Here is a 26,996-nt window from a genome sequence, read left to right as displayed (position 1 = left end):
AAACCTAGTCAGCAAAGCCAAGGGAAGCACATTTCACTAGAAGGAGGAAGAAGTGAATGGTGTCAGATGTTGCTGAGAGACAATAGTGACCTTTGGCTGCAGCATCCGTGAGCTCTTGAGCAGTTCTGCTGGGTAGTGGGTGTGGAGGGAGGGTAAAGAGGTGGAGAAAGGGCATGGCAGGCTGCTTTTCCATCATCGTGGTCATTGTCATCATCACCACCACCAGAAAATGAGCATCAAGCATCTTTATCTACCAGAGAGAGAGAGAGAAGGAAAGGAGAATGAGACACACACACCACAGGGAATTGGAACATATTTGGGAAAACAGATCATAAATATAAAACAGAAGACAGTAACGCAAGATAGAAGACATGCAAAGGGCAAAGTGAGCCATACAAACCAATGAGATGAAACAGATCTGAACAGAGCCATAAAGACAGGACAAATCATATGGCAGATGGAAAGGGAGAGTTTTTAAAGAGGTGAGTGCAGCTTGAGGCTTGTATTTTGAGTTATGCCTCTCTCAGAGTCCAGTCTGCTTAGAGGTTCCTATTAAATGGAAATGATGGAAAACCTCACTAAAGGTGATGTGTGCTCTTAACATGCCTGTGACTTCTGTTTAAGTTTCTCACCCTTTTTTTGGAGAATTAAAGGCATGGACTGACTGTTATAGTTTCATGCAATCTTTATTTTTAAAATCTGGACCCAGAAACTAAGAAACAGGTATCACAAGTAGAGCAAGTCAGCGATATTCATAAATTCTACATGGATGAGTTCCTTGAAGTTTTGCACATCCGGTGATGGACGTCTGTGCAACTACAGTGTCGTATCTTTCACATCTACGTTATCTCCGTATGATGTCCTCTTCTTGCTATGAGGCCAGAGGTGCACCCTCATGTACAGTACCTTGAAGAAGCCATTCGTGATTCAGAGGACGATTTTTCTCAACAGAGATACCTGAGATATATATTTGTGTAAGGCGCTTCAGTGCTAAAAATCTGCCATGTAAACTTTGTAAGTGAAGGAAAGAATTGGTCCTCTTTTACTTTGGCTGTTTCCCTTGTTTGCCCAGTAACTATTTGTTGGGCACCTGCTGTGGTCAAGCCATTGCCTTCAATGTGCTCCAGGTTACATCCTTTGCCCCTGAAGAGCCCATAGCGTTTTATTGGAAAAATGACTTCTATTCTTCCTAAAATTCACACATTTCTAAAGTAAAATGCTGGGAAAGTTTAGAAGATGAAATATATTTGAGGCACCAGGGTGGCTCAGTCGGTTAAGCGTCTGACTCTTGATTTCAGCTCAGGTCGTAATTTCACGGTTCGTGAGTTTGAAGCCAGCATTAGGCTCTGTGCTGACAGCTCGAAGCCTGCTTGGGTTTCTCTCTCTCTTCTCTGCCCCTCCCCCGCTTACTCTCATGCATACGGGCTTGCTCTCTCTCTCTCTCTTTCTCTCTCTCTCTCATATTGCTCTCATATTAAGAAGGTTGTTCTCATATTCAGAAGTCTTCCATTAAAGAAAACAGACTCATCACCATCAAAAAATACTGCAAGTGTCTTTAGGGCGCTGAACATGCTATACAAATTAGATACCTTGAGGTCCATACTTTTTCAAGGTGTTTTCTCAGTGCATGATCTTGTTTTATTTGTACCGCATCTCTGTGTAGCAGCAGATGTTATTATCTCTATTTACCAAAGAAATATCATCAGATTGAAAGAGAGGTTAATGACCTACCTGTAGTCAATTAATGAGCGATAGAATCAAAAGTGGAAAGATGGTCTCTTGCTCCTTAGAGCACATTGGAGACCATTATTTATAGCTAGTTAACTCACTTAAGATATTTTGGCAATGAAAGAGAATCTTAAGTTCACCTCCTTTTTTAAAAACTTCCTTAACAGATTTATTGAAGTATAATTGATATACAACAAATCATACATATTTGAACGTACAGTTTGAGAAGTTTGACATATGTATGCTCCCATGAAGCCCTAAGTGCATCTTGGTAGAATGAAGAACATTGAGTTTGCTAACAAAGAGATCATGAGTGACTTTGATAAGAGCGCAGTTTTTATTTCAGTGGAAGGACAGCCTCGTCTCCTAAGAAATCTACGTTATTTACCTAAGTTTTCCATCTAGCAACTGATGACAAGGCATATTACTTAGGAAGTTTGACCCTGTTGGTCCTCTCTACTACTGGAATACCATCTCCCTACAGATAGGTCCTCACGAATATTTTGTTATGAGCTTGCTACTCTGTTTTGTTTTGTTTGCATTCGTTGAGGTGCAATTCACATGACATAAAATCAACCATTTTAAAATGAACAGTTCAGTTGTATTTGATACATTAACAATGTTGAGCCACCACTTCTGTCTAGTTTCGGAACATTGCCGTCATGCCCAAAGGAAACCCTGTACTCATTAAACAGATCCTTCCCATCCCCCTGCTGCTGTGTCTTACAAACCTGTAATATTATCATTGACACAAATAGGTATGCACACAGGCGTGCACAAATACATACATGGTAGAGACATAATCCATCTATGTAGAGATTAGGAAATTCCGGGCCTACCTAGCATTGGGAAGTTCCAGTCAAAGGACCTAATGGGTCCTCATTATATAAGCAAAGAACTGTATGTTTAATGGATGTTTCTCTGGCAGGTAAAAGAAAAAAGGAAATATCCTCTTGCTTCTTTTTAACATTTCTCTGTATTTTTCTCAAATTCTCATTAGATACTAATTTATCAAGGAAGAAAAAATAGACAAAAATCAATTGTTGGCCTTTTATTATGTAAAACTGCAGTGTTCCTCTTCTTGTAAAAAAAGTTTCTCATTAATTTCTTTAACATTGAGAATTTTAAACTGCTTCCCGTATCTTAATATTAAACGATCATCTGGATTTTACATTTCTAGTTTTGAAGATTCAAAAGTATTGAACTAAGTAATTTAGTTATCAAAGGCTTTTTTTTCCCTGGGGAAAAAAAAATCAAAGGGGCATTCTTACTGTAATTTTTATTGTTAAAGTAATTACTGTTGTTTATATTTATTTATGCCCTTATTATTCCAGAAAAAATATTTGAGGTAGCCAGTAGCAGATCATTAAACTGTATATCTTTAAAATCAAGAAAACTTAGATCAAATGAAAAAAAATGTCTGAAATTCAAATATTAGAGACAGTCAATTCTATTTTAAATGTGCCTGAAGAGATGCACTATTTATTGGTGGTAATCTGTTCTGTTGCCCAGTCCCCTTTCAGGAATATTATTGCCCTTCTTGATTAACCCCCCATTTCCCTTAAGAAGTTTTCTTTGAATAACCCTGTTCTAAAGGGATAATAAATACTAGTCATTTACACATGTTTTCTAGTTGCTTGTTACACATCAGAGTTCTCCTGACTGGCTCCTAATGACAATTCTAGAGTCCTAGGTTTGTTTGGTTGCTTGTTTGTTTGTTTTTATGTATCAAAGCACCTAGCCTTGTGCTAGCTAAAATCTCTGCTGTGCATTACATCAGTGAAATATTGCCAGCTGTGTGTGAGAGAGGGGCAGGTACTTGAATGGATAATAGATAAAGAAGTGGTTGATTGGACAGAGGCATTGACAATTTGAACACTTATTTTATTTTTTTTTTTTCATTTCAGTCTGTGTCACAGAGTCATAGATTTGGTAATTATTTCATGTGGTTGTTTTTAGTTGAAAGGAGTTAGGGCCATATGTTTTTTTTTATTTTTTTAACGTTTTATTTATTTTTGAGACAGAGAGAGAGAGAGAATGAATGGGGGACGGTCAGAGAGAGGGAGACACAGAATCTGAAACAGGCTCCAGGCTCTGAGCTGTCAGCACAGGGCCCGACGTGGGGCTCGAACTCACGGACCGTGAGATCATGACCTGAGCTGAAGTCAGCTGCTTAACCAACTGAGCCACCCAGGCGCCCCAGGGCCATATGTTTTGACAGAAAAGAGGTAATTCATGCTTTTTTTTTTTTTTTTCACCTTTGTAAACGGGAGCTGGGGTAATGATTTTACAGTATACCAGGGCAATGATTCCTGTTCAAAACCTCACCAAATTGTAAACTCACTGTTCGTGACAATTCTCTTAGCAAGCAGAAGATGAAGGCATCTGTTTCAAGCACCCAGGGTTTAGCTGATGCACCAAGCATAGCATAGAGTTCATCTTGTACTCGATTTAACATTAGTAGATCTCCTTTACTAATACAGAAATTTGATATCCAGATTCCTTAGACTGTAGGCAATTTGGAAGGACATTCTGATCAAGTGCTAATAATTCTGATTTGGAATGAAAACCCTAGCTAGGTCATAGCCCCCCTTTGTCCCCATCCAGTCATGTAAAATCTCTCCCATCTTTTGTCTCCCAGTGTATAAGATGGGTGAGATGGTTGACTTCTTGGATAGATAATCTGTCTCAAAGTGATTCTTTTTTTTTTTTAATTTTTTAATATTTATTTATTTTTGAGACAGGGAGAGATAGCATGAACAGGGGAGGGTCAGAGAGAGAGGGAGACACAGAGTCTGAAGCAGGTTCCAGGCTCTGAGCTGTCAGCACAGAGCCCGACGCGGGGCTCGAACTCACAGACCAGGAGATCATGACCTGAGCCAAAGTCAGAAGCTCAGCCAACTGAGCCACCCAGGTGCCCCTGTCTCAAAGTGATTCTTAACTAAGGTCATGAAAACAGAAAGTCTTTATAATTTAAAACACTATGAAGATACTAACTTTCTATAATGATCAATCATACAATTTTACTCTCTTTTCCACTGTTAAGTTCAAGCAAAGAAGGTATCTAGAGAAGTACATATCCCCTTTTGTGAATTGTTTCTTTGACCATTCCTCTTGTCTTTGTAGTATCAGTTAGAACCTTGGCCTTACTGGCTTTTTATTCTTACTTGGTTGGGTCTCTACCTTTGAAAGTGTCTTTCAGCTTTTGTTTGACACAACTTTCTCTCTAATCCCTCTTGCTTCCTGGGAAGGAACATGTACTTAGGAATGATGGCTCTCGGGCCATTGTCTGTGCTTAATATAGACAAATGCGGCCCTGAAGACCCGGGATTGGAGGGACAGGAATAGCACTTTCAGGTTGCGCAAGTTCCAACTATAACGTAACTGGCATTTTTCTTTGGTCGTGTTTTCTCTTCTTGTAAAGCCCTCTCTGTACCCTCATAACTTCTTCACTTTTCTCGCATGCTTTCAAAAGTGACTTCTTGAGAAAAGATCTGAGAACTCATCATGTTGAATTCTCAGCTGCTAGCAGAAGATAACATTTCCTGAGATGGAGGATGATTGGAAATATGTTGAAAAATGGGTTTGTGACCATGGGACTTTTTCCAGGGATATAGGTTTTTACCGCTCATGGTAATGTTCATTGATTAAGGTCTGCAGCATTGAAGTTACTTGTTTATCCCAGTGGTACCCAAACTTATTTGAGCTTACATCCCATTTTAAAAGACAGATCTATTAAATAACATCCAGTGGAGGATATCAGCTCTAGTCTTTAGTCATCAACCTATAAACTTGAGTTCAAAAGGAAAGGGATGGGGAATATTCTTAGAACCCTTAAGTACGGACCATTATAGATCATTGTCTTCACCCCTCAAACAGAGAAGAGTATGAAAATCTGTTTTGGCAGAACAATGAATGTTTATTTTATGAGGTTATTCTTAGTTTGGCGTGTATCTTGTGTTCAGTGTGTTCATTCATTCATTCATTCATGCATGTACTTAGTCACTACTTGAGCCTGTTTCATGCCCAGTACCACACACACACACACACACACACACACACACAGCACACTTGCACATTTTTTCATAATATTTGTTTAAACCTTGTTGTTTCTGCAGTCAACTATATTGAACAGGCCTTCTTAGCATTCAGTTGGCTATTGAGGAAACAATAATCAACACTGGAATAAATCTCAAATTGATTTCTCTCTTTGTTTTAGAATCCTAAAATTTGTTTTCATCTGGAAGATATGCTGCCCTCATTTAATTGACGAAACAATGCTTTCAGAGGTCACAAAGCTATTTATTGGCGTATTTAACCAACACTATTTTGATGTTCCAACACCTCCTAAAGAAACAGTAGGTGTCGTCTTAAAAAAAGCACATAACTGGTTGCCAAAGAGAAAAAGTAGTGTTGAAATGGGATGTGATCTGTTAGAAATAATGAACAATCATGAATTTGATGTGATAGCGGTAGAGATAAAAATAATTCAGTTACATCTGTTTAAGGTTTAAAATAAGTAGAAATAATAATTAATAGAAATTAGAAGTCATGTTCTTCTTAACATTACCTTTAATTTCCAGTGAGCAGTCAATAAATAAAAGCTTGGAAACAAATTGGTTAGGTGTTTGGAACATATTAGAGTTGTGATGCACTTAACATCCACAGTCGTTTATGTGTGCCAATCCTGAGCCTGGTGAGGAAGCCAAGTCCCATGTGAATAAGTAACATAAGGAATGTAACCAGGAAGACGTCAGGTTTCACCTGGACCAAATTTTGTGCAATTAAGTGTTTCAAGAGATCTTTAGCCAGGTGTAACTTAATCAGTTTAAGGCATTCTCAGCTAGGGCCAAGGTACTCAGAATGTTGGCAGTGGGCATTCCTGTGATATACCACGTTGAAAGTAATAGCAAACATACAGTGTCTGCTCACTTCGTGCCAAGAGCAAGAGAAATGCAGGTGTAAAAATAAAAAGAAGTATTTGGAGCCAGAGGCTAGTACACACAGGCGGAACTATATTAACACTTCACTTGAATGCTGTAAGAAATAATATGGTGCTTTTTATCAGTTTAGTGTCCTGGTATTTAGTCCTGGGTCTGGTTTCACCGCTAAATGCCAGTGTAACTGGCAGCAGATTACTTCACTTCTCTCTGACTTCAGTTCTGTTGAACAAAAGTATTGATAACCTGCTGCTTCTTTGCTCAGCTTCATGCCTGGAAGACAGATGAATGGTCCTCCTGAAGCAGCACACTGGAGCCTCCTTTGTGCCCCCTGGACTGTGATCACCTTGTGTTCTTCTCTTTAGGCAAAGAGGCATTCTGTTAGCCCCCTGGCTGCAAAACGGTCAGGGCATATAGATAAGGGACCCAGGATTCACAAAGCTGGGTTTTGGTAGGAAGTCCATGAACACCCTGGAAAGAATTCTTAGCTGCTAAGAGATAATGGTGGAGAATGGTAGTTACAGTTCAAACTCTGAAACCGAACTACGTGATTTTGCCCATTTTGCCACTTAACTAGCTATGTGACTTTGAGCAACTTACTTAACCTTCTCTTAGATTCTTATTTGTAAAATTAAGACAATAATGCAACAGCCGTGTTAGTGTACAGACAAAATGAGTACATGTACTTTTTTTTTTTCTGGAATAGTGTCTGGCATATCCTAAGTACAGTGTTAGCTGTTTTTATCAACAACATTATTTTCTCATGCCAAGTGTGACAAGAGCTTTGGTCTGGTAGGCATTGGGACCAGGTCCTTTTCCACTTCTGGAGGGTGTTAAGCTATGATTTTACTTCTTTTCTTTGTTTCTTTTTGGTAACTCCTGCATATATGACTGAGATGGTTATAGGATAATAAGTGGAAACACCTTAAAATCTCAAATGTTCTGGGGCACCTGGGTGGCTTGGTCGGTTAAGCATCCCACTCTCGATTTCAACTCAGGTCATGTTCTCATGGTCGGGAGATCAAGCCCTGCATCAGGCTCCATGCTGATATCGCAGAGCCTGCTTGGGATTCTCTTTCTCCCTCTCCCCCTGCCCCTCCCGAACTCTCAAAATAAATAAAAAATTTAAAAAACTTCAAATGTTCTGTATCTATGATAGATCTAGATAGATCATATGTATGACTTAATATCTATTATATCATAACAGAGTAAGCCAAATCATACCTCTCCCGGGTGTTTAACTATCTCAGGTTTGCAATGATAACACCTTGAAAATCTTTCTAAAATAATAGAGCACTATGTAGATTTAAATTACAATAATATTATTGTACAATTATTAGTAATTCTTAGTGCTTTTTTAAAAAATTGAAACAGGATTTTTTTCCCTCCCTTGTAAATATTTATACATGTCAAAGGCTATATAGATTCCCTTTATTTTTAGAGTTTGAAATTTGATCCAGAGATTTGAAAAATATACTACAGCTAGCTATATAAAAAAAATATAAGAATATCCTTGCCTTTTTATTTGAAGAAAAGAAAGAATAAGGTAGAGCTGCCTGCCCATAAAGAACACCAGGTTTTTCTTAGCTCCTGGAGGGGAGGCAGGGGTTGCACACAGGAGGCACACTTAATACTGGGTCCAGCTCACTTTTGCACTGTATAATCTCCGATCTTGCTGCAGAGGGGGTGCACTTGTAGGGAAAGGCATTGCTGCGGGCCACCCATGTCTTCCTGCTTATGCAACTCTGGAGCCTGAACCCTTAGGGATCGCTCAGCGCCTCCTTCTCCTTCCTGTGGCTTTCTTTTGGGTCTTTGTGATGTCTTCCAGCTACAGAATTTGATTGGTAAAGACACAAACAAAGAAGGGAATTAAAATTCTCACAATTTTACTACTTCTTAACCCAGAAAAGGAAATGTGGTGGCTGAGAAGAGTCAAACTCTTGGCTATAATTCATTTATAGGATTTAGCTTTAGATTTAATATACTGATCTGATCATGCACACATCATCAAAACTCAGCTGACATGTAGAAAATGGAAAAATTATATGTGATGTTTGTGATGGAATGTATAGATGTATGTTCAAAGTAATTGTGTTCTTAAGTATATTACATACTCAGGAATTTCTTTTAGGGGGATCATATATTCTCTTCGTGATGCAATATGACAGAGTGAAAACAGGTAATTACTTGTTAGTGAAAATGAAATAGGAATATCATATACATTAATGGTATGTTTCACACATTTCGATAAATGTGATTTTTTTTATGACTACCAATAAAGATAGTTTGTAGAATAAAGAAATTCTTCTTACTAGGAGTTATTTTAGGGCATTTAGAACTATTTGGTTAATTCCTATAAAACTTTCAAGTGATTTAGATGGCCATAAAAGCTTCACAGTTTCAATAGCCTACACCTCTGAATTTTTCCATTTATTTATACCCATCAGTTTGTCAATATACTGCAGACATTCATGTGTTATCTCTAAATAGATTTCCTATTTATGTGACAACAATGCAGATTGGCTTTTAACCATTACCTGGAAATGAAGTAGGATTTCTTCCATTGGTAAATATTCCTGGACTTAATGTATGTATTGTTCTGAGAATATATCACGTAAATAATTTTTATTCCTATAGTTTGCTGTTGGTTTTAGTTTTTTGCACTCTTGGATTATTTACTGCCTGACTGTTATATGCCCTTGAGCATTATTAACTGCCTTTAAACCTTGTAATAACTTACTCAACTCCGTTACTTGAATCTGTTTATTAACCTTTTATGCCATTTTACTGCCCATTAGAATATTTAAGTTATAAAGGTAGAAAAGACTTTAGAAAGGAGAGTGCCAAGGGGACTGGATGCAAAGTCAGGGGCCCTGGGCTCTGTCCATTGACCTCTTCCTTTGCTCATTTGTAAAATAAGGTCGAAAGCATTTGAGCTTTAGAAATATGATGCTAAGAGACAGGACAGAGGGCAGCAGGTGAAAAGAGAAAGGAGAAGCTGTAAAAAAAGTCAAATAAAAAGATTTAAAAAAAAGAAAAAGTATTAAAAATGAAGAGAGAGTAGAAGAGAGGGACCCAATTACCAATAATGTGAAACCACATGATCAGAAAACTTAAACATCTGTTCAACTTTTATCGTCTAGAAAAAGTGATCACACCATGTCTAACTATAATTCCTTTGCCAAAGACACTAAGGGCCAAGGACAGAATTGCAGTTGAAGAATTTCTTCTGCTTCCTACACATCCAGAAACCGAGAGTCACAGATACTCTTGCCTCGTGTCCCACTTGGTACAATTTGCAGGAATTTTGGCAGATGGTTCTAAAAGGACTTTAAAAAATATGTAGTAGTACAAGGAACTCTAAAAATAATAAATAAAACTAAAACGTAAATATCCTGCCATTCAGTAGCATCAACACTTATCACCACCCTCTATATGCTACGTACTAGGGATACCTAGAAGTTGCTTCTGTAGCTAGTCCACCAAAGGACTTCTAGTTCTTGCAGCCTAGAAAGAATATCAGTTCTTAAATGGGCTGGCATTATTGTAATAGGCAGTCTAACAGAGGATGACATGCTACCCAGGAGGGTATGGCCCAGGAGGACTCTTCACAGACAAGCATGGGTCTAAACCAGTGCTCCCAACAGAACACTCTGCCGTAGTAGGAAAGTTCTATGCTAGTGATATCCAGTATGGTAGCAGTGACCACATAAGGCTGTTGAGCAGTTGAAATATGTCTAGCATGACTGAGGGAATGGATATTTCACTTCATGTAATTTTAATTAAGCTTAATTCAAATAACGACATATTACTAATGGCTAGTATACTGGATAGCACTGTTCTAGACACTTCTTAAAAATAGCAATAAGCAGTGACTAGGACTTACAACAAGATATAAATAATAATACCATATATTGAGCGCCCACAACAGATTAAGAATTATGCTTGACAGATGTTATCTCTAATGCTCACAAAAAGAGTAACTTCATTTCACAAAGGAAAAAATTTGAGGTTCACGGTATCACCATCCAGCTCACAATTAATTGTGAGAGCTGGAATCTGAACCCAGTTGGTCTAGCTCCAGAGCTGGATAAATTCTACTATTATGCCAAAGACTTTTCTACACTCTCTGAAGACTCTTTCAAGTACATCTTCCCCTTGGTTTATGGATCAGTTAGGAACATACCTTTCACTTGGTCACATGGCACGATTACAGAGTCCATATTAACTCTTCTGAATGTGGAGGTATCACTGCCCTGAAGCTTTCTTTTCTCTTCCTGTGTGACCCATGTCTTTCAAACAATATTGTAAGAGTTGAGAGTCTAGCCCAGTTGTCTGAGTAGTGAGCTGATCTACCTTTAAGTATGTTTCCCCATTAGATGCTGGGAAGCATCAAAGCATATGCCTAGGTTTGTGAACATCACACACAGCACACTATAAACTCTTGTCATTTGCGCGTTTCACTGTCACAGTTTAGAATATTTATAAAATCTTCCACGGTCTAAACTACTAAGTGAACCCTGCTAGCACTTGGGCATCTGAGGCATAATTCTGCTTTATTTTCTACTCATTATGGAGCATACAGCAACTCTCTTTAAGGGCCTGAAAGTCTGTTAAAATTCTGTGTTCGGATGGTTCTTGCAGAATCCCAAAGGGGTAGTAATGGTAAGGAATTTAAAGGTACATTGTACAGCCCAGTGGTTATCACCCAGCCCCACTCAGTTGACACGCCTCGTGACACATGGTCTGTAGCCACTTCTCTTTATCCCCTTAAAATTTAGCTTCTCACTTCAGGAAGCAAGTAACATTAATATGTATTGGTTTTACTATGAACGTGCCTTATCACGTTTTACTTTCTTAAAAGGTAATTATGAAACCCCCATGAGAATATTTCTATAAAGTATGGTCAAAGTACAGCCTTGTGTTGATAATTTAAAATGTGTTTTTGGGGGTGCCTAGTTGGCTCAGTCAGGTAAGCATCTGACTTCAGCTCAGGTCATGATCTCGCGGATTGAGGGTTCGAGCCCTAAATCAGGTTCTCTGCTGTCAGCAGGGAGCCTGCTTTGGATCTTCTGCCCCCTTATCTCTCTGCCATTTCCCCCAACCCTCTCAAAAATAAACAAACGTTTAAAAAAATTTTAATGAAATAAAATATCTCTTTTTGCCTTTTAAGAGCAAGAAATTGTGTTTGTTTTTTTTAATGGAAAGAATATGGACTGATGACCCACTTAAATCCTGCCTTTACCAGTTAGTTGATTGTTAATGTAGAAAAGGTGGCTTAATGTTCCTAAGTCACATTTGTTCAGATAATCAACATAATAGCAGCATTATTATTCAACTTTTCAATGGCATAAAGCTAGTAAATTTGTGGCGTAACCACTGAGGAAGCTACAGAGCAGAGTGAAAAAGAAAGAAATCCAAATTTAGCTTTTTTTCCCCCTCTTTCTACAATGGAAGATTTTATTTTATTTTTTAATTTATTGTCAAGTTAGCTAACATACAGTGTAAACAGCATGCTCTTGGTTTTGGGGATAGATTCCCGTGATTCATCACTTACATACAACACCCAGTGATCATCCCAGTAAGTGCCCTCCTCAATGTCCGTCACCCATGGGGGAAGGGAAGGGGAAAAAATAGTTTCAAACAGAGAGAGAGGCCAACCATAAGAGACTCTTGAATGTGGAGAACAAACTGAGGGTTGATTGGGGAGGGGGAGGGATTGGTTTTCTTTTCTAACAGGCAAAGGTTCTATTTAAAAGAAGGTACTGTATTATTTCTTTGATGACTGAGCAAAGGATAACCAGGAACATTGGATGGAACTGCTAATATAATATAGTAATACTTCTCAAAGTACAACAAAAACCAAATACATAGTATGAAAATGTTTTTTTTATTTTTATCAGTGCAGGGGTTAGTGTTATCTAGAGAGATTTGTTAAACTCAGATTTCTGCATGCATGGTTTTGTTTTAAATTCGGAAATGTAAGAGAAAACATAATGGTGCTAAATTTGAACATAAACTATACTTTGCCACTAGTTTGCCATGAAGCTTTTATTCAACAAATAGTTCACTAAAAGAGCTGCAGCCTATGAGCTTTGGGCCAAGTTTCCCATTTCCAATTTTGCAACAGAAATTTCACACTTCTTTGGAGGAATCAGAATGCCAAAAGTCACCTTGATCTAAGCGGCCTTATCAGAGAAAAACTAAGTGTAGATTTTTGTTTCTCTTTAGACTTTTCTGATGTTTCATAGATAGAGTCACTTCAATATACTTAACTAGAGTTTGGGATTTTTATTTCATTTTTCATTGGACTGATTTTTTGGTGTTAGTCACTAAAATGATTCTAACTATTTGAAGGTATCTGGGACGTTTGGCGTTGTTCTGTTAAATTAAAGATATATATATTTAGTTAACAAATCATCTTTCTAGTTACCTAAAATAGCATAATTAAAATCAGTTGTATGTGAGCTTTTCTTATTGAATTTAGTGTCTCTATTAAATACATTATTGAAACCCATACCTTGAAGTCTTTTGATTGAGAAATTGGCAAAATAGTTGACTGAAGTAAAAATAATGAAGCAGCTTCCTGGTCATCCAGGTTACTAAAGATGAAAATATTTAGGATAAATTGAAGTATGAGCATTATGATCAATCTGTTTTCATAAATATCATCTTACACCTCTACCACTATTTTTAAAGAAAGTAACCTAAAATTAAGTGCCACTGATAGTTGTGCATGGAGGGCAAATTGCAGATCTTGAGCGGTTGCTTTGACCATTCCATTTTCAAATTTCTTATCATTAAAATGGAGGAGGGGAGCTGAACTAAATAAAAGTATAGGTGTGCCTGGCTGGCTCAGTCAGCAGAGCATGTGACTCTTAATCTTGGGGTTGTGAGTTCGAGCCCCATGTTGGGTGTAGAGATTACTTAAAAATAAAGTCTTTGAAAAAAAAGTACAATAGTTCTGTGCAAGGTGTATTTATATAAACAGTTCTATAGGGCACTTTACCTTAAAGGTCACTTGAAGTGGGAAAGATGCCTTTTTACCATAAACAATGGTCCATTTCTTGTTAATAAGATTTTCATCTTATGTGAAGAGTCTTGGGGTGCCTGGGTAGCTCAGTCGGTTAAGTGTCTGACACTTGATTTTGGTTCAGGTCGTGATCTCACAGTTCATGAGTTTGAGACCCGCATCGAGCTCTGTGCTGACAGTGCCTGTTTGGGATTCTCTGTCTCCCTCTCTGCCTGCCCCTTGTTTATGCAGGCAGTACTTAAGAATTTTGAATAAATGATCTTATTCTTAGATCTTTGAACTTGATCATAATTCATAGTCCAAGTAGCCTCCTTATACATGAGTAGAATTACCAAAGATATGTCCTTATCTCCCAGAAGAAATATCAACCAATTCTGCCCAAATCGGGAAAAAAGGTGAAACTTGTTAGGTGCCATCACATGGTGTTGACATAATAATATACATGACATGTTTAAAGTTAATGTAGCAGAATATAATTAAAATTAAACTATATAATCCTAGAAGAACTTATTTCAATTGTTTTCAAATACAAGATGGTTTAATAATGTGGGTCACAGTTTATTTTCACTTTTACAGTACATACATTAGTTTCTGAAACTTGGGGGTGATACGTAGTACACTTAGCTTGTATTAATACCAATGGCCAAACAGCTGTCCATGTATACAGGCTAACGGCCTGTACTATAGATAATATCACAGAGGCGATCTGATTTTCAATTTCCCCTTTCTCTAGATAGTAGGGTTTCCTTCATCTTGTTATCCTACTCTCAAGACCTCCTCTGAATACATTCAGTAGCATTTCCCAAACGGTTTATTAGTTGTATAGTTCCCAAGAAAATGCTGGGTTTCGCTTGACAGAACTTGAGGGTATTGATTTGTTTGGGGGTTCCTGGGTTAAGGTTTATTCTTTGTCTCTTAGAGATAATTGAGAAGATTTCTTCCTTTTTGTAAGCTCTGTGGAAATAGAAGGAAATAGACATTTATGTATTTAAAATGTGAGGAGAACTAAAAAATAAAGTGAAGTATAGCCCATGTAATATGGGGCTTATATCCCTCTATGACTTAGGAAAATTCCTCGTTTTCTAAAGCGTGCCTAGGTTTTTCTGGTTTGTTTTTGTTTTGTTCCATCTCCAGGACCTCCCAATTTTCAAGGGCACTGTGGGGCATATGTAGCATTTATTTGATGTATGTATGTGTATGCATATTTTGCCACATCTGTCTCTGCGGACCTATCCTTTGTGAAATCCTAAACCTTGTATTAATGCTTAGTTTGTGATTCATGGTGTTCCGAGAGCAATTATATAATTTTTCTTAGGGTGTTTATTCGACGTGCACTGTAAAAAAATGGGAGTATTTTTTGGTAACTCTGCAGTTGCCTTTTTATTGGTGAATTTCTCTTTCTTTTGCTGTGACCTGTGAATATCACTGCAGGCTCTCTGCCAATTTTGTGAGCCTCTGCCTGCTTCAAAATGGAGGCAGGAAGGTATCCATTTTCATCAAGAGGATGACAGTGTTTCAGTCTCTCCGACCATCTGGAGAGAGGAACTTTTGGAGCAAAAGAAAATAGGGATTTAAAAAAATTATATTTAGCAGAAAAGGCAAGGGGGGAACCAATTAAAGTTAAACTATACCTTATGAATTTATGCTTTTCCACTATGCTCTCTTCTTTAAAGGAAACCTAAACAAGAAAATACACAGGCTATTTTTATAAAGGACTGGTTCTCCAACTCTCATGAGTATTAGTAAACGAATGTTCAGTAAATTAGGATTTTGGCACACTTTTTTTAAGTTTATTGCACACACAAATATAATAAGAGCTATAAAGGAGTGCTCCCCCCTCTTCCTGTGTACATGCTGATTGTTGGTGGTCTATGTAGATCTGGGCTTTTAATGGTCTTTTTTCATGCAGCTCTGCAAAAAGCTGACACTATGGGAATTTAATATTCCAAGATGTATTTGTCACTTTCTGTGGTCTGGATAGTGTATTCGTTTTCTGGGTCTCTGTCTCTTTCTCTTAGAAGTAAAAATTTTAATTCAAAGTTCAAGTAAAAGGGAGAGGCTTGACGCATGCCCTTCTGTTTTCACCTTTCATGTGCTCAGAAGCTGTCTATGTTTAAAAACAAAAAAAAAAGGATGCTTGGACAGGACAGCCCTGTGGGTATTATATAATACATTTAACAAGACATAGTTCGTGGTATTCTTGCCTACGACTGGAAAATATCCACCCCTCCCGCCCCCCGGTTTTCCAGTCACACAAATATACTCAGCATTTGTTGTTGGTGGTGGTGGTGATGGTTTTTCTGTATTCTGGAAGGGGTAGTGTTCTAGGGTTTGACAGATCTGGGATGGACATGATAGAAATTTAGCATTTAGTGCCTGCTTCTTCTCAAGTAATGGACCTTGAGGTGCTTTGTTCAATGCAGCAAGGAAAACTAAATTGTCTCTCCTTCCTCAGGTCTATGCTCCATCAGCAAGCACTGCCGACTACAATAGGGACTCGCCAGGCTACCCTTCCTCGAAACCAGCAGCCAGCACTTTCCCTAGCTCCTTCTTCATGCAGGGTAAGATGCTGCCTCTTCTGCGGGGAAATCCACTGGGCAGAATCTCCCCAGGTCTTCTCAGGTCATGCATGGGGCAAAAGACTGCTGAACGGATCCTCAAGAAAATGGAATAGTAGGCAAGCAGAGAATATTGAAGGCCATGCTCTTCTTAGGAATTGAATTCGTTAAAAATGAATCAATTAATTAAAACTCTACTAAGACTTATTTTTTAAGTTAAATCCCCTTGAGCAATGATGAGTTTAGATAAAACTGTTTGGCTTCACTTAGAACTGATGCTTTGACGGGGATGGTCTTCCTGACGGATCATTTCAGCGTCTTCACTCCCCCAAGAAGAACGTATGTGTATTTTTGGAAGTGTTTTGGTTCAGTGTGTATTTTGAGCATCCTGGATGTAGCCAGCTGGGAACAAATTGTCCTTATGTATAACTTCATATAAAAATTTCAGCCACTTATTAATTTATAGGTAAGAACAAGAGTCCCATTTAAGGTGAAGCAAACCTATCTGAAGACTGGAGTATGATTTCATTACACAGTGAAAGCTCCATCCCAACATGCAAATTGATTTTGGGTAAAAGACCCAGCTTTTTTCCCAGACAGTTTTAGAAAATTACAGTTTCACAGTAGATAAAGTATATTTACTTTCAGTTGTGCAGTATATTGAATTAACTGTACGTGGATGTGTGCCCCCTGAGCTTATACTCTTTCCACTGCTGCTTGGAAAAGACTGAGGTGGTTAGAGTGACAGCACCTGCCTGTAAGAATAGACTGTCCAGAGATGCACCTAAGGCTTTGTCCCCAGTAAGCCTGTGACACTTGTTGTCAAAATGTGATGATCTTGTTGCCAAGTTGATAGTCTGAAATTTAGACGTGGAGTTTGCCAAGAACTCTTGTACCTGTATGCAGAACTTTTAACTCTTCCTGCCTGGGTGTAAAAACCTTTTTTGAGTGTGCCTTGGCAAAGTGCCGTGGGATTTCCTTTCCATGCTACTCTGGGAAGGGCCATATCATGGGAAGGGGAGCGCCCTTGGAGCAGTGAGACCAAGGGGGGGCAGCTAAGTGTCTCACTTAGCTTGCAGTGGACACACTCAAAATCATTCTGATTAAAAGGGCTTTATTTTCTTGTCCTTCAGAGTGTTAGCTTTTTTTAGGTTGTGAGTTCACATGTGAAATTCCATGGAAAATCTATGAAATTGAATTGAATGGGTCTCTTAGGATTGGAGAGAATTTGTTCCACACATAATAGAGCTCGTGTTCAGAAGGGTCCTTTATCTTTGTGACCTGTCCTAGGTGTAACTCACCAAGGGACACAGGGTATGTCACTTCAGTGTGTCCTCTGCCATGACAAAAGCCTTATCCCCGTTTGCTATAAACAAGCAGCCACTTAGGCATCAGCTCCCCTCTTTTATGACCCACCGGAGAAACCATACCACTGGTGCTTGGAGTGATTCATCACTCAAAGCAGTTTTTCAGCGAGAAAATTGGCAGGATGGATTTCTTCTGTCTGCCTTCAGGACGGTGCTTGCATAGACTGCACGCCGCATGGGAGGTCAGATAGATTAAAACAGCAGTCTCTTCTGGATAGCAGACCACGCAAAATACGGGGAACAAACTTGGCTTTTCTGCATATGAATGCCCAAGAAAGCAAAAAAAAAAATTTGAGTTGACATTTATGATGAGCACAATTAATTTGCACACATCTAATTCTATTCTTTCCAAACAACATTATGCCAGATCATGGGATGTGATAAATATTAATTTACTGTGAAAAGCATAATTTATGTAAAGTACGTATTTTTATAAGACTGCACTAAGTAGAGTGTTGTGTGTTAACAAATCCTAAATGTATTTCCGTATACTGCATCATGTTGTCAGAATGTTTCAGGAGACTCTCGTTCAGTGATACACATTCTCAATTTATTTGTCATAGATGCCATCTATTTGAAATGTTAGGGCCTTAACTTCATATTTGAATTTAAGGTGACATCTAAACTTCCACTGTCTGAAGGCTAAGTCTTCAGTACATGAAGAATAACTTTTTGAAAGTCTTGTGTTTTCACATTATCATCGCAGAAACAGTATCCCATCCGGTTCCTGCAGTGAGGGGGGCATATGGTGCCCTGAGGATTCAGGGCTTAAAGAGACATACAGTGCAGGTGAAAGATATTTAGAGACTGGCAGGAGCATATCTCAAACTCACTACTATGTGACCTCTCATTTTTCACTTGAACTTCCACCCTCTAATTAAAACTCCTGAGTTGTCAACATCACAGACATGATTTTTTTTTTAAGAAGTCTATTGATCATTCCTCCCTGTCCTTAAACTATTCCAGTTTTTGGAATTCTAATTTCTGCGTTTAAAATCTCAGTGAAAAAGAGCTTTGTGGTGTATGGTGGCAGATTTAACTAATGTATTGCTTAAATTTGCAAAAGGTTTTTATTAGATAACACATACAGATGTTAAAATCATCTTATTTTCAAGGAGGCAGAACAGGCCGTGCTGTGACCTAGCTGATGGTTCCACATTCAGCTGGTGTTCAATAATTTTAGTTAAACTATTAGAAGAAGGGAAACTTTGAATTCAGCAACCACATAGGTTTCCAACCCCCACCGGCCACCTTCATCTGAGAAACCCAGCCAAACATTAGTGACCTCTAGTAGTAACCTCTAGGCCAGTAGACCCAGAAAAGAAAAAGAATCTATAAAAATGTTTTTAATATGGTGTTAACAAAAAATTAACTTAATGTTGAAAGGTACTTCATATAATGACCGTATCATTTTAAACCTCTTTTTAACTTACGGTTTTATAAAATCCAGAACCTCTCAAAATTGTCTGTAGCATAATATTTAACTTATGATAGGTGTGTACCCTTTCAATGGCTACTGAAGCTTAGGATACCTATAGAACTATGTGCCAAAAGAAATTTCCGAACTATATATCTGAGAATCCTGCTCCCTTTAACTCATAATGCAATTTCAACATTAATTCTATGTATGTTACGAGAAAGAAATCTGATCTCTTAAGTCTGAGATGGTCTTTTTCATTATTACTAATTTCTTTATATGCTTTTAAAACTTGTGAAGTTATCAACTCTGTAATGTGTCAAGAATTTTATTTTTACCATGAAATTTAGGCACAATTTCACTTTTAGTTTTTGTAGAAAAAGAGGTCAGGGGACTTCTAAGAAATGTTTTCTTTAGTACTGTTTACCTTGCAGACTTGACACAATTCTACATAGAAATGTATTGCGTTGTTCTTTTATAGCTGAATTTTTACTAAGAACGCTGCCTATGGTAAATATTTACATTTGTTTGGCGATATAGAACCACTTGGGAAAAAATGAGGCTGACTGTCTTCTGATGTAATCAGTGAAACAGCACAAAGACGGATACACAACAGGCAGCCATTTTCAAGTATATGAAAAAACCCTATTCTGTGAGGCAAGGCTGAATGCCTCAGAAAAGTCATGGTGTTCTTTGTCTTTTACAGATGGCCATCACAGCAGTGACCCTTGGAGCTCCTCCAGTGGGATGAATCAGCCTGGCTACGGAGGAATGTTGGGCAATTCTTCTCATATTCCACAGTCTAGCAGCTACTGTAGCCTGCATCCACACGAACGTTTGGTAAGGGCAGATTTACATGATTCTGGACACAACACAGCTAGTTTCTGAAATCTCATCCTCTGTCTTTCCATGCGTGCACACAGGGACTCTGTAAATGAAAGTAAAAGTGGCATACACCCATCAGTCTTATATTGTTTCTGTGATCAAAGACCTACCTAAATCAGAACACCTTTGTAAGCCCTTTCTGGATTCTCTTTGCTATTGTTCTTCTGTTTATTGTGTCTTATTCTGTGCTTTCTTGACGACAGTGTTAGGCTCCTTTGGCACATAAAGATCCAGTGCATTTGAGTTGCAGAATTTCAACTATGGTGGATCCTTTTACTTATTTATTTTTTTTATTTGCTGTCTGTAGTTTTGAAGAATATACTGCAGGGGGCAGGGTGACAGTCAGTAGACTCAGAGTAGGTGACCTGTATCTCCCATGGGCTTTTCCACTTCCTCTTTCCGGCTTCTGTCCCTGGTGACAGCTTTGACCCTTGGTGCCACACCCAGAGGAAAGAGTTCCTGTTTCCCATACAGTCCACTAGAAACAGCAACCATGGGGTTTCCGTATAGATCGGATTCCCAGTGTTCAGTAGCTTAGCTATAACTCCATACTCCCCAACCTCCCCCTGATGCTCCCTTGCCTTACTCAGTTGAAAAGTGCTGAGCTGTAGAATGTTACCTTGTTTTCATTACCGGAGTGGCCACTCCACCCATTGCCTACACTCATCCATCCTAATGTGGCCCTTTATCTTGAAGGAAGCAGCGTTCATCTGATCATCTGATCTTTTCTAGCCTCAAAAACTCCCACAGCCCAGAATCCACTCATGAACTTAAGTCTATCATTATGTGGAGGAAAGGCTGCTTCTAGATCATGAGTTAGGTTTGAGATGCAATTAAGGTGGGGACTGAGCCCCTTGGGCAGTAATATAGCTTTAAAAATGTATGAAGCTGTAATCCTACAGATACAAAAAGGATGTGGCCTATCCAGTGATCCTTCCTGGTACCTGTGTCACTACTCTTCGTCTTGAAATTGCCCCTTTCTCTTCTCCTAACACCAGATTCATGTGTCTTTCTCTGTTCTGCTATAAGAGATAGTACTTTCTGGATTTCTGTGGTCTGTCCTCTCTTTTGCTTAACCATTAGAGATATAGAAAAGGTGACTTCTATACTATTCTGACAACATAAAAACATTCCAGAAGTTACAGTTTCTGATATCTTTGAAAATACCTCTTTAGTTAGTCCTAGTGATAGAGATACTGTGGTCAGTTAGCCTATCTGTTGAGGAGAGGCACATGATGGAGATGGAATTGGCCTTTTGATATCATCTGCCAAGTTTATATCATCTGTAAATCAAACTGTCTCAAATTTTAGCACATCTTCAGTAAATAGCAAATAATTTGCAAATTTCATCTTCTCTCCCCTCCTTTCAGGTATTAGAACAAACACTTAGAGAAATATCAACTGTTACTATACTAGAATTTCTTCTTGGCCAACATCCTTATTTCCTATCATCATTTTCCACTTCTCTAAGGAACTCATGACCAAAACTTCATGTGTCCTGTGAGCAAGGAAAATTTTGATTACAAATAAAAGATTTGGCAGTATTAACTAACATAACATGGAATGTCAGTTCTTCTAAGAGTTGTCCATTTGATATTTTCCTTCCTTCTTTCCTTCTCTCTCTTTCTTTCTTTCTTTCTTTCTTTCTTTCTTTCTTTCTTTCTTTCTTTTCTTCTTTTACTGTCATGCTGTAGAATTTTGATGTAGGTGGTTTGATTTTATCCCGAATTCACTGCATGGGCGGAGGTATCTTTAAAAAATGCTCAAATGCATAAAAAGTGTAATTTTAAAAAGGAAACCAACTACATTCCTTTTAGAAAAAAAATTTGTTGGAAACCTTAAAACCAAAACAATATTATCAACCCAGGAAGAAAGATTATTTGAAGGAGTAGACCAACAGGTTGTATCAGATGCTATCTTTGTAATGTCATTTATCTGTCATAGAACCCAGAGTTTTCATTCTTAAACATGATTATTTAGCAGTTCTTAGAGATATAAGGGTTTTTTTTAATGGTAAATGAATTAAGTCTCTGGTAATGTATCCTAATGAATTTTCTCGCTGGTAGGGAAACTGTTGGATTATTATATCTAGTAATCATTGTAATTTCAGTATTCAACCATTTGAAAATCTCTCATTGAAATGCCTTTCAGAAATCTGACACTGATTAAGAAAAATGTGAGTATGCAGTAGGCACTTAGTGACTTTTCACTTGAAAATAATGGTAATTCCTCACAATTTTTGCCTGTAGCTTTGGCCAGTCTCATGCAGAACAAAGGCATTGTGTGAGGAAAAGAAGAGATTTGGGGGCATAATTGGGCCAAACTCGTATTGTCTATAAAGATACAACACTTTAGAAATGTTACTGTCTTCATCTCTTTATACCATGCTGTAATAGGATGTGTAGAGCCTAAACTCCACACATTTCAGTCATAACCATCAAGACCCCAAGCTTGATTCTTCCAATCCCCTTTATGGTTTCAGCCTCTACAACGCAATCCCACAGCTAATCTCTACTATGTCACAGAGGTACATACAGAATCACTCAGAAGAATGGAGTTTGTGGTTAAGCTTTGGAATGGGTTGTTGCAGATTCAAGTTTGGAATGACTTGGCCGAGTTCTGTTTAGAAATAGAATAGAGTCCTCTGTCTGGCATGGTTTAGGCATGGTCTTTGCGCCACAGAGTGAAATAGTCCTAGGAGCCTGGAAGTGTATTATAAAAGACAAGTTCTTTTATTTTTTGTAACATAAACCCTTACCCCAGTGATTCTCAACCAGGTGTGATTTGACCCCCTCAGGGAACATTTGGAAGTGTCCGAAGACGTTCATGGATATTATGACTGGGGAGCAGGTGATACAGGAAATCTAGCAGATAGAAGCCAGGGATGCTGGGAAACATACTACAATGCATAGGAGAGCCCCCCACAACAAAGAATTGTCTGGCACAAAAGATTAATGGTGCCAACATTGTGAAACCTTGCCTTAGCCCAAAGCAGGATTTTATTCTTTGTATGTGCCACCACTTATTTTCTAATCTTTGAATTGTCACCCCATAAGTTGCTAAAATCATCACTAATAGAAATATTTTCAGTACTTTGTCAGAAGGCTCCAAATATGCTATAATTAATTGGGTATCAGAAGTAAACATAATTAAATAGTAGGCATGTAAAGCCGTAGCTCTTTTTCAGTCTCCCCTTTCCATGCATAGCAAGCAGGGCAGACGGCATCAATAGCTGGAGTTAGAGAGGTTGAGGGCACCTGTCATCGATGGTCCCTAAATACTCTACGTGGATTGCGTTGGTTTCCCCATTAAAACCTATGGGGTGGGACTTTTTCTGTCATTCTCTAAACACAGGATTAACCCTCTGTCTGTTAAATCTTGAATTAGTGCCGATTTTACGCCAGGTTAAAAGTGTGTAGAAATTTTCCCTGATGTGATAATCTTCTTCCTGCTTCACCCTGTGATTATATACTCATTTAAATATTTTTCAAAATTCTTTTCCACTGTTTTCATTTTTGCATATCTAGGACTGATTTGTAAAGTTTCTCTATTCTTCAGGACTTCAGCATGGAATACCAGTGTGTGGAAATGAAGGCAAACCACCTCTTTCTTTCAGTTTCCTCCTTCTATGTTCATTTTCTTTTTCTCTACTTTATTACAGTATTTAGCTCTCGAGCAGAGATAGTTGTTGTAAGTTTATGTTCTGTGACTTCCCCAGTCTTTTGGGTTAGATGTACTGTGGAACGGGCCCATTGTATTGTTATTCAGAGAAAATTTCATGGACTACTTGGGGTATTTTGTAAGCAGCAAGTAGAAATGAGCTTAACAGGTGGCCTAAGGAATTTTGGGGTCAAGCAAAGAGTTCCATAAAATTAAAAAGTTTAAAAGATTTTCTTGGGAACTTGGAAAGGTGAAGGTATCATCTCAACCTTTTCACTGGAGTTGACCTTTCAGTTGGACTATTTTATGTAGAGGTAATATGTATGTAGAGATAATATTTTCAAGGGCACCCACCATGTCATTGGCAGATCTAACATAGGTTCATTTTCTAGACTGTTTAGTTCTCTCTCAAATGAGTAGTATTTCAGTCCACTATTTATTAAATGCCAACCGATCACCATATGTTCATTGAGTGTATAAGGTAATTATGTGGTCAGCACTCAGCCATGAGCTATCGGATGCACAGGTATAAGCTCTATTCCCTCCTCTTAAGAAGTTCACAGTATAGGTGGGAATGCACTTGAAACAGAAAGCAATGAAAGGCAGCATATAATTAAGTGTTAAATGGCACAGCGCAGACTGTGAGTGCATTAGGGATTCAGAGAAAAGAGATCATGCAAGAGTTGGAAGTTAGAAGGAATGCTAAAGGAAGAGCTAGAACCCAAGATGAGCCTCACAAAATTAATACAGAAGTACCAAGACACCAGGGTTTTACTCCTATGAATAAATGCCTGGGCTTTAAGCACCCCTGACTTTTAGCATCATATTCAATCTCTAATTTTAATAGAATCTCTACTAATGATGTAATAAAAATCCATATCTGATTAATGTATTACATATAAGAAAAAAAGTGGATTGTGCCCAAAATAGTTTTCCTTTACAGGTCTGTAACACATTCAGATACCTATGAGAGTGACTTTCCAGGGTACTTTTTTATCTTGAAAAAGGAAATAGCTTGATGTATTTTTGTAAATAACCATGTCCCTGTTAGTGATCTGCTCATTCCCCAGCAGATCGATCAGTAGCAACAAATTTGCTTCTTTACAGGCTCTGTGATATGCCCCAAGAAAAGCAGCTTATTGGACAATTAGGATAATAATTGAACTTAAAGCCAAACTTAAAACAAATGATTCTGTAAAGATATGCCTTTTTCATAGTCAGCTATCTGGTAGATTGCTAATGAGGAGGACATGGAAAGAAAGAACTCAAATCAAATCAGTCCTTCTCAGTTTGTTCATTCCAATTTAATTCAATAGAGTCATTGATTTGTTTTACATACTGATATTTATAAAGGTATTTAATCATTGGTACTTTTAAAATTTTTTCATTTACCGTTTTGTTCTCGCTAGAATTCAGGAAGGTGATCCAGTTTTGCAGGAAGAGGATTTGAGGCTGACTGTTTTCACCATTTAGTGTCGAGAAGTTCAGGATGAAGTGTAATGTCAACCCCATGGGTCATGATACTGTTTTATTCATTGTACCATGGAATCTTTCTTACTTGATCAGTAGTTCATACAAAAAAATTAATAGTAGAAACAGTCTTTTACATTGCTGAAATCTCAGAGATACTTTTAAGCAGTAATTTTCGGATTCAGAGACTATAATCATTTCTCACTGTCCTGTATTGCCATTGCATTCTTCTACATTCGATGCAAACCCAAATAACTATGTGTCTTTGCATTTTATTCTTTGAAAAATGAAAGCTGTCAAATATACTCTTGGATATTTTGAAATTCTAAGAGCTATCTCCTGCAAAATGAAGAGTTCTGAAAGAAGTATTAGAAACCTAACCCATTAAGTATTTTATGGTTGAATATGGTCTCTTTTGTCTGCTTCCTGCTATAGAGCTATCCATCACACTCCTCAGCAGACATCAATTCCAGTCTTCCTCCGATGTCCACTTTCCATCGTAGTGGCACAAACCATTACAGCACCTCTTCCTGTACGCCTCCTGCCAACGGGACAGACAGTATAATGGGTGAGTCATGGAAATGTCGATTCTGACGCCGGCAGTCAATGTCACGGCTTAATAATATAGGACCTCTTTTTTCTCCTCGTCATCAAACGGCAATCAGGCAATGAATATCTGTCACGTAACTGAATGAAAATACATGAACCAAACAGAAATAGGCATTGGCTTGTCTATAATCACTTTTTTTTTTGTCATAAGAAACTGAAATTTGGCTACTTTGTTCATTGTGAGGTATTAGATTGAACAAGGCTTTCAGTAGATCCAAACTACCTTGCTTCTCACATTCCCAAACGGTGAGCAAAATGAATGTTTATAAGACAAACCGCCAAAGACTAATGAGATAGGGGGCAGGTTAGCTCCTAATAGTAGTTATTGACCACTTCCCAAGCCCCAGTCACCGTGCTAGGCTCTTACCCATGACATCTGAAGACTAGCTCCTATGAAATTCACAGGAGATTATTAGTAAGGCTTCACCTCCTAGAGAATGTGGCATCGTGGAGTCCTTCAGAGGAAAAGAAGCGTTTGCTCCCTTACTGGAGAGGAGACACCTGGGCATCAGTGGGCCAGAAGGCATTTACTGCTTTCTCTCAAGCAGATTTACTAAGAAGTTGAGGCCAAGCAGAGCGCTGCTGCCAAAAGAACTCAGCCGTCGTCCCTGGTTTTTCCTGATGTCCATTGTGATTGTCTCTCTGGACAAAAGATTCCTCCACCGGCGCTGTCCCCTGGAGGGAGGAGCTAGGCAGGTGTCCAGCTGTCCCTGGAGGAAAGAGTCCCAGGCTGGGGAGGAGGCAGCCACCCCTTTCCAGATGCACCTTCAACAACTCAACGACTCCGCCATTCCGAGGAGCAGGCCAGCCTGGTGCTTCAGGGTCTCCTAAAACCTCAGACTTCCCTGGTTGCCACTGCTCTGGTACTAGCTCACACTCACACCCTGCTTGGCCTCAAGATCACTTCTAGTGGGTCGCTGATGAGAACATAAACTGTTCATTTTCGAGAGAAGAATGTGTGGCAGAATAATCCTGCTGTTTATTCCCCTTAGCTCTTTGCAGTTTTTCATTTTCTTCAGAGAGTCCATAGGACTTGGGAAAGTGGTGTGAATCACTTATGTGGGAGTGTTTTTGATGAAAGGGAAGAGATGTACTTTGAAATGTTGCAGATATAATTCTGCCTAAATAATACACTCCCAGCTTATTCAATAATGTATTTCACACTTGAGACTAACCACCTAGCAGCCCTTCGCTATCATGTCTCACTAAGAAACAAATGTATAAGAGTTTCCATTTTTGTAGCTTTTCATAACAAAGCTTCTACAAGTGTGTTGCATCAGTTTGACCTTGGAGAGCTATGGACAGAGGTCACATGGGGAAGTTGGGTTA

At 38.4% G+C, this 26,996-nt stretch overlaps 1 protein-coding gene across 13 annotated transcripts in view; it reads left to right on the top strand.

Annotated features, from left to right (window-relative positions):
- Positions 1-26,996, top strand: part of TCF4 (transcription factor 4) — a 349,808-nt gene that overhangs the window by 282,820 nt on the left and 39,992 nt on the right. For all 13 annotated transcript variants that reach the window (XM_042963037.1, XM_042963036.1, XM_042963034.1 and 10 more), the window contains 3 exons: positions 16,157-16,262; positions 19,750-19,883; positions 25,494-25,626. In XM_042963037.1, coding sequence (XP_042818971.1) covers positions 16,157-16,262; positions 19,750-19,883; positions 25,494-25,626 — 373 coding nt within the window. The remainder of the gene's footprint in view (positions 1-16,156; positions 16,263-19,749; positions 19,884-25,493; positions 25,627-26,996) is intronic.

Source organism: Panthera tigris, chromosome D3, assembly GCF_018350195.1.
Source record: "Panthera tigris isolate Pti1 chromosome D3, P.tigris_Pti1_mat1.1, whole genome shotgun sequence".
NCBI lineage: Eukaryota > Metazoa > Chordata > Mammalia > Carnivora > Felidae > Panthera > Panthera tigris.
Note: the sequence above shows the minus strand (reverse complement) of the source record. Positions and strands in the feature narration are given on the sequence as shown.